We start from the raw sequence: 12,265 nt of genomic DNA, 5'->3' as shown, positions 1-12,265 counted from the left end.
GGAGATTTCGTGAGTCTTGGACATCAGCTAGCCTGGGAGCCCAGGGTGTAGTTATAATGTGTGGAGTACACGCAGATCTGTAGATCTGTTGTGTGATAGAGATAGGTCAGCCTCAATCAGAGCCCTTTTAGTTACTGTACAGAGCCATTGGGGAAATAATGGCTTATAGAGGTATGTTATTGAAATGTTGTCATTACTTATTATGTAACAGAAGCTAACTGATCCAGGAGTGCATTAAAAGTTGTCTATCCCCAGTGCATTTCTTCTTCTCCAAAGAAAAAGACACTAGCTCAGTGTCTAGGTCTGAAGCAAAAGTGAAATGATAAGTTTGAGGAGACAAATGCTTTAATAAAGCCAGGATCCTAGGACCTATAAACTCTAATTATGCCTTCCTGGCTTTTGAGTGGGAGAGGGCACACGTGAGTAATATCAAGATGATTTAAAAATGGCTAACATTTATTCAACGTTTATCATAGGCATGGTGCTAGGCTTTTTATACCCATTATCTCTTTTTGTACTCACAAGAGCTCTGGGGGCAGGCACTACTAATTTATTCATTTTATACATGAGGAAACTGAGGCACCCTAAAGGCAATTGATTTGCCTGCATTCACTGAGGGTGAGAGCAATGAAGGCAGGATTTAAGCTCAGGAAGTCTCACGGCTGGCATGAGATGATAAAGATGATGGTCAGGATTGCTGACAATAAGCACACACTTGTTTTCCCTCTCTCTGTAATCACTTAACTGCATTGATCACATTGTGTATATTACTTGATTCAATCCTTAGAACCCTATATGCTAGGTATTATTATTAACGGTGCGCTAGTTGGAGCATATGGTGGTAGGGTTGCATTTGAACTCAGGCAAATCTAGTTAACCATTAAATTACGGTAACAGCTATGTTCATATGTTGCCCACCCCAGTACAAAAGGGCAGAATCATCATCTTCTCTTTTTATCTGGAAATTTATAAGCTTCTCTAAGTTCAAAGGCAACTATGCATTCCCAGCAACATGGGTCTTCTAGTGTATAAAATGTGATAAATGACCTTTAATTTATGCTTTCTCTCAGACTCCACTGAGCTTTCATTCTTTTTTTTTTTTTTTAGTTTTTTTTTTAAATTTTATTTTATTTTTAAACTTTACATAATTGTATTAGTTTTGCCAAATATCAAAATGAATCCACCACAGGTATACACGTGTTCCCCATCCTGAACCCTCCTCCCTCCTCCTTCTGGGTCGTCCCAGGGCACTAGCCCCAAGCATCCAGTATCGTGCATCGAACCTGGACTGGCATCTCGTTTCATACATGATATTTTACATGTTTCAATGCTATTCTCCCAAATCTTCCCACCCTCTCCCTCTCCCTCAGAGTCCATAAGACTATTCTATACATCACTGTCTCTTTTGCTGTCTCGTACACAGGGTTATTGTTACCATCTTTCTAAATTCCATATATATGCGTTAGTATATTGTATTGGTGTTTTTCCTTCTGGCTTACTTCACTCTGTATAATAGGCTCCAGTTTCATCCACCTCATTAGAACTGATTCAAATGTATTCTTTTTAATGGCTGAGTAATACTCCATTGTGTATATGTACCACAGCTTTCTTATCCATTCATCTGCTGATGGACATCTAGGTTGCTTCCATGTCCTGGCTATTATAAACAGTGCTGCGATGAACATTGGGGTACACGTGTCTCTTTCCCTTCTGGTTTCCTCAGTGTGTATGCCCAGCAGTGGGGTTGCTGGATCATAAGGCAGTTCTATTTCCAGTTTTTTAAGGAATCTCCACACTGTTCTCCATAGTGGCTGTACTAGTTTGCATTCCCACCAACAGTGTAAGAGGGTTCCCTTTTCTCCACACCCTCTCCAGCATTTATTATTTGTAGACTTTTGGATCGCAGCCATTCTGACTGGTGTGAGATGGTACCTCATAGTGGTTTTGATTTGCATTTCTCTGATAATGAGTGATGTTGAGTATCTTTTCATGTGTTTGTTAGCCATCTGTATGTCTTCTTTGGAGAAATGTCTATTTAGTTCTTTGGCCCATTTTTTGATTGGGTCATTTATTTTTCTGGAGTTGAGCTGGAGGAGTTGCTTGTATATTTTTGAGATTAGTTGTTTGTCAGTTGCTTCATTTGCTATTATTTTCTCCCATTCTGAAGGCTGTCTTTTCACCTTGCTAATAGTTTCCTTTGATGTGCAGAAGCTTTTAAGGTTAATTAGGTCCCATTTGTTTATTTTTGCTTTTATTTCCAATATTCTGGGAGGTGGGTCATAGAGGATCCTGCTGTGATGTAGGTCAGAGAGTGTTTTGCCTATGTTCTCCTCTAGGAGTTTTATAGTTTCTGGTCTTATGTTTAGATCTTTAATCCATTTTGAGTTTATTTTTGTGTAGGGTGTTAGAAAGTGTTCTAGTTTCATTCTTTTACAAGTGGTTGACCAGTTTTCCCAGCACCACTTGTTAAAGAGATTGTCTTTAATCCATTGTATATTCTTGCCTCCTTTGTCAAAGATAAGGTGTCAATATGTGCGTGGATTTATCTCTGGGTTTTCTATTTTGTTCCATTGATCTATATTTCTGTCTTTGTTGAGCTTTCATTCTTGCAAGCACAAGGAATAGAGTTTCTTATTTGTTGCTTTGATATTGACTAGCTTTCAGTTTTGCTTTTCTAATTGTGTATTGTTAGGTTCAACTTTGTTAGGTTTTAAATTCATAAGAATCCTAACAGTAATAAAAATAATATAAAGTATGAAAACAAACTGTTACCCAGATCTGTTCACATATACATTTCCTGAATCTGGCAAGAAAGCCTCAGTGGTCTCAAGTCTTCAGAAATTTTCTTTATCCAGTCCCCAAGCAGAACAGTTAACGTTTCTAAGTATCTTTACACTGATAGGGAAACAGCATTCCTACCTACCTTAAAAGCAGCACCTCCGTGGATGATGGACTTGATAAAAATCCCCAAGTCTGTTCCAGTTTCTCGAGATTTGTTCCCTTTCAAGCTCACCCCCAGACCAGCAGAACCGGAATCATTCAACGGGATCTCAAAGGTAAGTTGCTCAGTTGTTTCCAGGGAGAATGCACAACAGTCAGGTTCTCCTTTCTGTTGGAAGAGTACACGAAAAGAATGAAGGAGGAGACAGCAGCTGAATATCAATATTCACATTCTCAGATGGTCAAACACAGATGCAACTGGTGAGACAAGATGACTGGATCCCTGCTTAACAGCTGTAATCCTGCCCCCAGTGGACAAAGGGCAGTCTTCTCTCTCTGCAGGGGCCTCCATCACATGCATGGAGTGGAGGAGATAATTCTTGGGAATAATTATTTGGTGATGGTCAACAGACAGGATCTTTGGTCAAGGCAATTTGAAACATTCCAAAAGTATTTGGAAATTCAGTAGAATATTCTCAATAATTAAAGAGATTGGATATTAACTAGGGAATCTTAAGTATTAGAATAGACATTAGAGATAATGTAATCTCAATACCTTCATTTTACAGATGAAGAAACAAGAGCTTAGTGTACAAACCTGTTACAATTTGGGGGAATATTTGGCTTATATAATTTAAAACATATCATTTACCATGGAAGCAATCCTATTGATAAAGATTGTCAATAGGACACAGAGCACTGAAAAAAATGTTAATTTTAAAGTTAAAGATGTGATTCTTAATACATATCACTGAATTGAATTTCACTTTGTCAAAACTCATGCCTTAAGCTTGCTTCTTTAGATAAAATAACTTGTTGGCATCTGGTTTTGGAACCTAAACAAAAATGATAATGCACAGAAATATTCATGGTCTCTTCGACAAATGACACCCAGCCACAAGCCTAGCCATTCTAAAAAAAAAAATATATATATATATATACACACACACACATACACACACACACACACACACATAGTATGGTGGCAAAAGGCATAATCAGGGGTCAGGTCTCCAGAGGAAAACACACACTTTATCATACTTGGTCCATAGCGTTTTCAAATATACAAGAGTAGGGACAGAAAAGTGCTGTCCACATGACAAAGAGTACAGGGCCCCCTTCTGCATTCCTCCCAAGCTTGCAGAAATGTGAAACTCTGCCCCGGCGTTTAAATGAAAAATTTGAAAATGAGATAGCCCTGGAAACCATCAACTCATTCTAGGTCGGTAGTTCCTTCCTCTCTATAATTATGTTTAGAGACTCTCATCTTAAGGTCACTTTGAGGGATGCTTATGTAGAATTATATATTTTAAAAATTACCATGAATGTCTGAATGTCAGTCACAAAATAACAACTATAAAATCAGAAGTAGCAAAGAACCCACAATTAAAACAGGATTAAGAGGTCTGATCATAGCCAGATCGACTGACATGACATCTCTAACTCCTCCCAATGAAGAGAAATCCCATGTCTAGCTTTAGAGAAATAGTTCGTTCATTTAATTTCATTGTAAATGAAGTTAACTATAAAGATTTTGACAATGGGTAGTTTCCAAGAAATGAACTTTATTGTTTAATTTAATAAACCTATTACAAGTTAGCTCTTTTAACTAACTCAGTATATTATTATCTTAAAAAAAAAAACCCAACAAATCCCATTATTCAATACCAAGTAGCTGTCTTTTTTTCCATTGGAATGCCAGAGTTAAATACTAAATGTAAACTATTAGCCTTTATCTGTGCCTCCCAAAACGTCCAGTTTAGAATCCATAACATTTTCAAAATCATTTATGTATACAGGTCTCTCTGGAATTTGGTTAATTTCAATCTAATCAAGTTCTGCTGAATTAAAGTATAAATTAAAGAACGGCTTCTCACTAGAAGTTTGTGAACACCACTTTAGAGAAAAACTAGAGAGTTTCTCTGGTTTTCATCCAGCGAAAAAGTGACACGAGGACAAGTTTCGCTGGAGTAACACCTTCAAACCACCCTATTCTATAATCAGCTTTCTTTTGGTGATTGTATTTCATTCCCAATAAGACTGAGGGCCACTATTTGTACTAATGCCTTTCATTTATTACATAAGTGGTAAAAACAAAATAGAAATTAGGTGGTATTATGGTTATCTCTTCATGTGAAACAATTTATTCTCTTGAAGTCTCTGATGTCTGAGAGCTGGAACTGTAACTACAAAACAAAGTAGTGGCTAAAAGTGTTTGAGTGGTTCTGTGCCAAGTGCTTTACACACAGCAATACACTTTCTCTCCAGAACAATCCTGTGAGGTTTATTGCGAGGCCCATTTTACAGATGAGGAAACTGAGGTATGCAACATATAAGTATCATGCTTATAGTTCAAAAGACCTATCCATGTTGGAACTTGTGGAGTCCAGGCAGTATGGTGCCTGTGATAGACTCTTAACTGCTGTAGTAGTTCTCAACTTCTGCAGGCCACCGTGACTAGACCTAGCCACATGAAATCCCAAGATATATTTCTACAGTGGCAGTAAGATGTCATTCAATTTCACACTCTCCACTTAACTACACTTACGTTTCATCTTTCTTATGTTGTATGAAGTGCAAGTCATAATTAGTAGTCTCTAATAATAGCAAACTTCTCAATGGTGAGGGAAGCCATTACAGTAGTTAACACAGCCATTTCCTCTGTTAGAAATAAATGTTCCCTTTATCTAATGTACCAAAAAAAAAAAAAAAAATCAATATGCTGAATGCCTCTGATAACATTGGTTCAACTAGTATCTCTTAAAATTAAACTCAAATCTTGCCATACAACACTTTGTGGTGGTGGTGGTTTCGTCACTAAGTCGTGTCCGACTCTTGCGACCTCATGGGCCGTAGCCCGCCAGGCTACTCTGTTCATGGGGTTCTCCAGGCAAGGATACTGGAGTGGTTTGCCATTCCCTTCTCCAGGGGATCTTCCCAAGCCAGGGATTGAACCTGGGTCTCCTGCACTGAAGGAAGTTTCTTTACTGACTGAGCTACCAGGGAAGACCACAACACTTTATAGCAGGATAGAAAGAGGAATAAAGTCCTTGTAAGGGCCCTGAATGAAGGCCCTTACTGAGAGCATGAGCCCAAAGGCAGCAGCACATTCCTACCTTGGACTCTCCCTGTCTTGAGGACAAGAGCTCTTTCCTCACTGTGCTAGGTGTGTTCTTCACTATTATGCCCCACTCTTTGTGACCCCATGGACTGTAGCCCACCAGGCTCCTCTGTCCATGGGATTTCCCAGGCAAGAATACTAGAGGGGGTTGCCATTCCCTTCTGCAGGGGATCTTCCTGACCCAGGGATCGAACCTAGGTCTACTGCATTGCAGGCAGATTCCTTATCATCCGAACAACCAGAGACACCCATGGCAGGTATATCCCTTGCTTTTTCTACCTACAAATATCCAGAAAGGGAAACATCCAGAGGCTGACACAGGAAGAGAAATTGTGTGAACTTCATTAATTTTTGTCTTTCCATTATTTCTTTGTCTTTGTTACTAGATGCTATGTTTTTAGATACCAAGTCCTTGAGGTCCCTAGAGTCAGGCCCAAGAGGGATGCTCAGATGCCCTGTGTCCAGGTCTAATGCCTCTGAACCTGCCCAGGGCCGGCCATACAGGATCAACTCAGGCTTTCTTAATCTCAGCACCCCTGATGACTGGGGTCTAATAATTCCATATAGGGGCTGTGCACTGCACAGGAGGATATTATCAGAATCCCTGGCTGCTGCTGTGTTGCTTCAGTTGTGTCCGACTCTGTGCGACCCCATAGACGGCAGCCAACCAGGCTTCCTGTCCCTGGGATTCTCCAGGCAAGAACACTGGAGTGGGTTGCCATTTCCTTCTCCAATGCGTGAAAGTGAAGTAGCTCAGTTGTGTCTGACTCTAGCGACCCCATGAACTGCAGCCTACCAGGCTCCTCTGTCCATGGGATTTTCTAGGCAAAAGTACTGGAGTGGGGTGCCATTGCCTTCTCCATGGCACCTACCTATTAAATGCCAGTAGTATCTCCTTTCCTTGGACTGCAAGGAGATCCAACCAATCCATTCTGAAGGAGATCAGCCCTGGGATTTCTTTGGAAGGAATGATGCTAAAGCTGAAACTCCAGTACTTTGGCCACCTCATGTGAAGAGTTGACTCATTGGAAAAGACTCTGATGCTGGGAGGGATTGGGGGCAGGAGGAGAAGGGGACGACAGAGGATGAGATGGCTGGATGGCATCATTGACTTAATGGGCATGGGTTTGGGTGGACTCTGGGAGCTGGTGATGGACAGGGAGGCCTGACGTGCTGCGATTCATGGGGTCGCAGAGTCGGACACAACTGAGTGACTGAACTGAACTGAACTGATCTCCTTTCCCAGTTGTGACAACCAGAACTGCCTTTAGACATTGTCAAATGGCCCCAGGGGTCAAAATCACCTTTAGGTGAACATCACTGCCCTGAATCAACAATTGGCAGATGCAGTCAAGTTCTAGGTAACCAGGGTCTAGAGAGTCATTTGGGACTACAGCACTGCCTGATGACATGTTCCTAAGTACCAGGAAGGGGTGGCAGTAACAGTCCCTGCAATTGATTGGGTCTCATGCTTAAAGACTTGTGACAGACCCTGGAGATGACCAGAATGAACTCCTAGGGAAGTCTGTGATGTCTTAGCTATGTCTCTGGTTATATGGCACTAATTTTCCAGAGGTAGGAATGAATACTTCATGGGATGAACACAGTATAAAAAGTGATAAATATTGAGTTACTGGTGTGTGTATATATTTATATATATATACATGTATGGGCTTCCTTGGTGGCTCAGATGGTAACGAATCTGCCTGCAATGTATGAGACCCAGATTCGATCCTTGGGTCAGGAAGATCCTCTGGAGAAGGGGATGGTTATCGACTCCAGAATTCTTGCTTGGAGAATTGCATGGACAGAGGAGCCTCAGGCTGTTTGTCTTATGTAAGGACCTAGGAGAAAAATGCAGCTACCAAGTCATGTTTGTTATATTAAATATGCTTATATATAAGATGTTTTTATAGTGTTTTACTTATTAAGAATCACAGAATTATATAAAATAGTGTGGACACAAAGATTTTTAATCATGTGAGACTGTGACATAATATTATATATAAAAGCTTATTATACAGTACATCTCAATATATAACATATAATTTATACACAATTCAGACACCTACTCATCTACCTATTACCTGCCTCTCTTCCACCCGTACCCCATGTATTTGCTAGAAGAAAACTTGGTTATATTCTTCCACTGCAATATGGACAATTTTTTCTTCTCTATTAAGTTTTTGTTTTCTGACACTTGTAAATTATAAAACAATAAATGTTTTTAAAAAGAATTTACGAACAGATAAGAACCATTTGTTGTAGTGTTGTACTATGATGTAGAGCGCCTGTAAGTAAAGTGAAGTGAAGTGAAAGTCACTCAGTCGTGTCTGACTCCTTGCAATCCCATGGACTATACAGTCCATAGAAATCTTCAGGCCAGAATACTGGAGTGGGTAGCTGTTCCCTTCTCTGGGGGAGCTTTCCAACCCAGGGATTGAACCCAGGTCTCACGCATTGTGGGCAGATTCTTTACCAGCTGAGCCACAAAGGAAGCCCGAGAATACTGGAGTGGGTAGCCTATCCCTTCTCCAGCGGATCTTCCTGACCCAGGAATCGAACTGGGGTCTCCTGCATTGCAGGCAGATTTTTTACCAACTAACCTACCAGGAAAGCCCCTGAGAGTAACTCTAAACACATTTCTAATGAAACACACACATCCACATATATATACACACACTGTAACTAATATCGTGTAAACTAGATATAGTATTTATACAGCCTATAGTAGTAAAGAATCTGCCTGCAATGCAGGAGATGCAGCAGGAGCTGTGGGTTCAATCCCCGGGTCAGGAGGATCCCCTAGAGAAGAAAATGGCAACCCACTCCAGTATTCTTACCTGGGAAATCATGTTGGTAAGTGTGATGGTCAATTCTTAGTTTTCATCTTACTTGGTCCAAGTAGCATGAGACCTCATTTATCGAGCCCTACGTCCTGAAACACTTTCTTCCCTTGGTTCCAGGACACCACTTTTAAGTATTCATCTCCTACTTCACTCTCTACTCCTTTCCAATCCCCTTTGCAGACTCTTCCTCATGTTATCCCGAAATACTAGTGTCCTAAGAATCAATCATCTGACTTTTCTCTCCCATCCTCACTTTCTAAGTTACCTTATCTAACTTCTGCCCTCAATCCTTTGCATCATCTCCTCCCTCTGCTTTGAATATTCCTTCCTTAGATTCCTACAGACTTCCTTCCCTCACTGCCTTCAATTTTGTGTTCAAATGCCAGTTTATTAGTGAGGTCTTCCTAGATTGCTCAGTCATGTCTCTTTGCAACCCCATGGAGTGTAACCAACCAGGCTCCTCTGTCCTTGGGATTCTCCAGGTAAGAATACTGGAGAGGGTAGCCATTCCCTTCTCCAGAGGACTACCCGACCCAGGGATTGAACCTGGGTCTCCTACATTGCAGGTGGGTTCCTTACCTTCTGAACCCCCAGGGAAGCCCCTTCCCTGATCACTCAGTTTAAAATTCTTTTAAGGCAATACCATCCTACCTTTGTCTATTATCCTGATTTACTTTTTCTCCATAGCATTTATCACATACCATATATGTGCTTGCTTATGTTTTTATTTTTTGATAGTGTCTTTTGAATGCAGGAATACTGCTCTGTTTTTTTCCCATCAGTGAATCACTGATGCTTAAACCAGCCAGTGCCAGACTCAAAAATAAGCCCTAGATAAATATTTGTTGAATGACTGAGTTAACAAAAATGAGTAAGTGTCCAATAGTACATGATTGTGTATATGTATATATGTGTATCTGTGAATGTGTATTTCTGGGATTATATATACATATTTATATATAAGAAAATGAATAAACTGCTGGCACCGCCTTTGGTTCCTATTATTCTGGATTTTATTACTATAAGTGTTTATAAAATTAGTTTTGACATTAAAAATAATTGTAAAAAGTTAAAGTATCACAGTTATAAGAAACTTTAAAGTAACCTCATCCAATTTCCCTTTTCATACCATACTTCCTACTAGGAGAGGTGATAACCCAGCTTAGCTTCAGCATCATATTCTCAATGAAGGCAGCATGATGTGTTATAGCTACCAATCTGTAAAGAAGATTCATCAAGTTTGAGAAGCACTGTGATTAAGTACCCAGAGTTACATTATGTGTCCGTCTCCTCATCTGTCCATATATACATATATGTGTGCGCATAGACATATCTAAATAAAAATTTCATGAGACAATACTTACCAAGAGGGCAACACATTCTAATGTTTTCTATTCTGTTTCATTATTTTTAAAAAATTGTCACAACCCACTGCATTAATTTCATAATCCAATAAAGCATCATAGTTTTCAACTTGGAAAACACCACAGTGATATATAAAGGCATTATTTTTATTAATTAAAAAGAAATGAAATGCAGAACCAAATGTGAGTAAAATGTTAATTGCTTTTCTTTCCTAATTGTCATAAGCCATTTTAATGGTTATTTACTAGATAATGGTAGCTTTATCCTGCCTATCTCTAGCCTTCACTAACCTTTTATTCTCATTTACACAACCCTTCTTCAAGTTCTTACAGATGTTGTTCTGTTATCATTCTAATTATATATCTCTTCCCTCTCCTTCCCATTCAACTATTTCATTTTCTATTTCTCTGTTCTTTCATTTTGTTCCCTGAAATACTATTTCTGTTTTTAAGCATAATGGATAACCTGTCACAGTTGGAATTCAGATATGAGACTATCCCATCTTGGCCTGAGTGACAAGAGTCAATCAACACATTTTTATCAAGCATCTACTATGTATCAACACTGCAATGTGAAATAACCAGTCTACACAGAACATAATTGTTAAAAGGTTACTAAACAACATAAGAGTGCCTTTCTGTTTCATTCACAGTATTATCTGACAGAAAGCAATAGAGTCTAACAATAGCAAAGAGGAAACAGGAATTTACACAGTCTGATCTTGACAGATATACAACCATTTTTATGAAACAAATATCAAAAGTAATTACTTGAGAGGAGGAAAGAGAGGCAAGAAGATGGATGACTAGGTAGGCATCCTTATTATTAGCTTAAGAGTGTTCCAAATCGGGCCATCTCTGGAATCACAAATGTTCTTGTATTGCAAAGCAGTTTTGATTCACACACACAAGTGGTAATAACCCAGCCTTTCAAACCCTGGGGGAATCTATCAGTCCACAGAACCAATGTTCAATTTCCCAGAAGCCCAGGTCAGACCTGAAAGCATCCATGCTGAACCTTTTATGGCCCTCATTTCATTAAATGCTGCGCTCTTAGCTCAGCATGAGCAAGTTCTGGATGTCTTTGCCTTGCCTCCCAAATGCGTAATTAGTCTGTGTTGAGAGCAGCTTACTTTATGCACGAGTTATGTTTTACACGCAATCATTTTGTCAGTTACCCAAAACCCAAAACTCAAACAAAGGAGCTTTACGGCAAAAAAAGAAAAAAAAAACGTTGCTTTTTTCACATATTATATATAGGAAAAGCCAGACCTGGCAATTCTGCCAGGATATTTTATAATTAGCTTAACCACCGATAAATTTACCTAAATAAATTCTAAGGAATTTAAGGTGATAAAACTTGTGTTATAGCTAAGTAAATTTTCACAGCAATGAAAGGATAAGACATCTGCAAGACACTTAATTTTCTGAAAAATTTTAATCTTCTGAAAAAAGCATGGGTAGCTATTATAAGCATGAAAGGTTTTTGGCCAATTGGATTATATAGAATTCAAAATGTGAATATTGCCCTAGAGTGGAGATCAGAGACTCATTCCAACAGCTGGGAGGCACTTTATTTTGGATCGTACTTTATAGAGAGTCAAGAAAAGACGACAACCAGAGATGAGCTGGCACGTGCATAGGTAAGTGTGATCTAAGGATGGTCACTGTGATGAACAGTAAAGGACTTTCCCACCACTGCTGCTAAATCAGAAGAACTTGGTGATTTACAAGTAGACAGATTACCTTTTAAAGGCTTTTGCCCTCTGAATGACATAGACACACCACCAAAAAGCATCAGAGATAATAGAACAGATAATTTTTTAAAACTATGAATTATACTACAGGTGGCTGAAATTAACCCCAAACTCAATATTATATATTAATCATATAGAAGAGGAAAATGTAACTTAATGTTGCAGTAAGTAGGGTAAAGCTTCACAAAACTACACATAAGCAACACTGCTCTTTACTTTTACTGAAAGAAAAAA

At 39.2% G+C, this 12,265-nt stretch overlaps 1 protein-coding gene across 2 annotated transcripts in view; it reads right to left on the bottom strand.

Moving 5' to 3' along the window:
* The window catches only part of PARD3B (par-3 family cell polarity regulator beta), a 1,167,183-nt gene that overhangs the window by 472,850 nt on the left and 682,068 nt on the right, over positions 1 to 12,265 (bottom strand). For both annotated transcript variants that reach the window (XM_002685527.5, XM_005202765.5), the window contains exon 11: positions 2,924 to 3,109. In XM_002685527.5, coding sequence (XP_002685573.1) covers positions 2,924 to 3,109 — 186 coding nt within the window. The remainder of the gene's footprint in view (positions 1 to 2,923; positions 3,110 to 12,265) is intronic.

The sequence above is a fragment of the Bos taurus genome, chromosome 2, assembly GCF_002263795.3.
Source record: "Bos taurus isolate L1 Dominette 01449 registration number 42190680 breed Hereford chromosome 2, ARS-UCD2.0, whole genome shotgun sequence".
In the NCBI taxonomy this organism is placed as follows: domain Eukaryota; kingdom Metazoa; phylum Chordata; class Mammalia; order Artiodactyla; family Bovidae; genus Bos; species Bos taurus.
The sequence above is the reverse complement of the archived record's forward strand: the minus strand, read 5'-3'. Positions and strand labels throughout refer to the sequence as shown.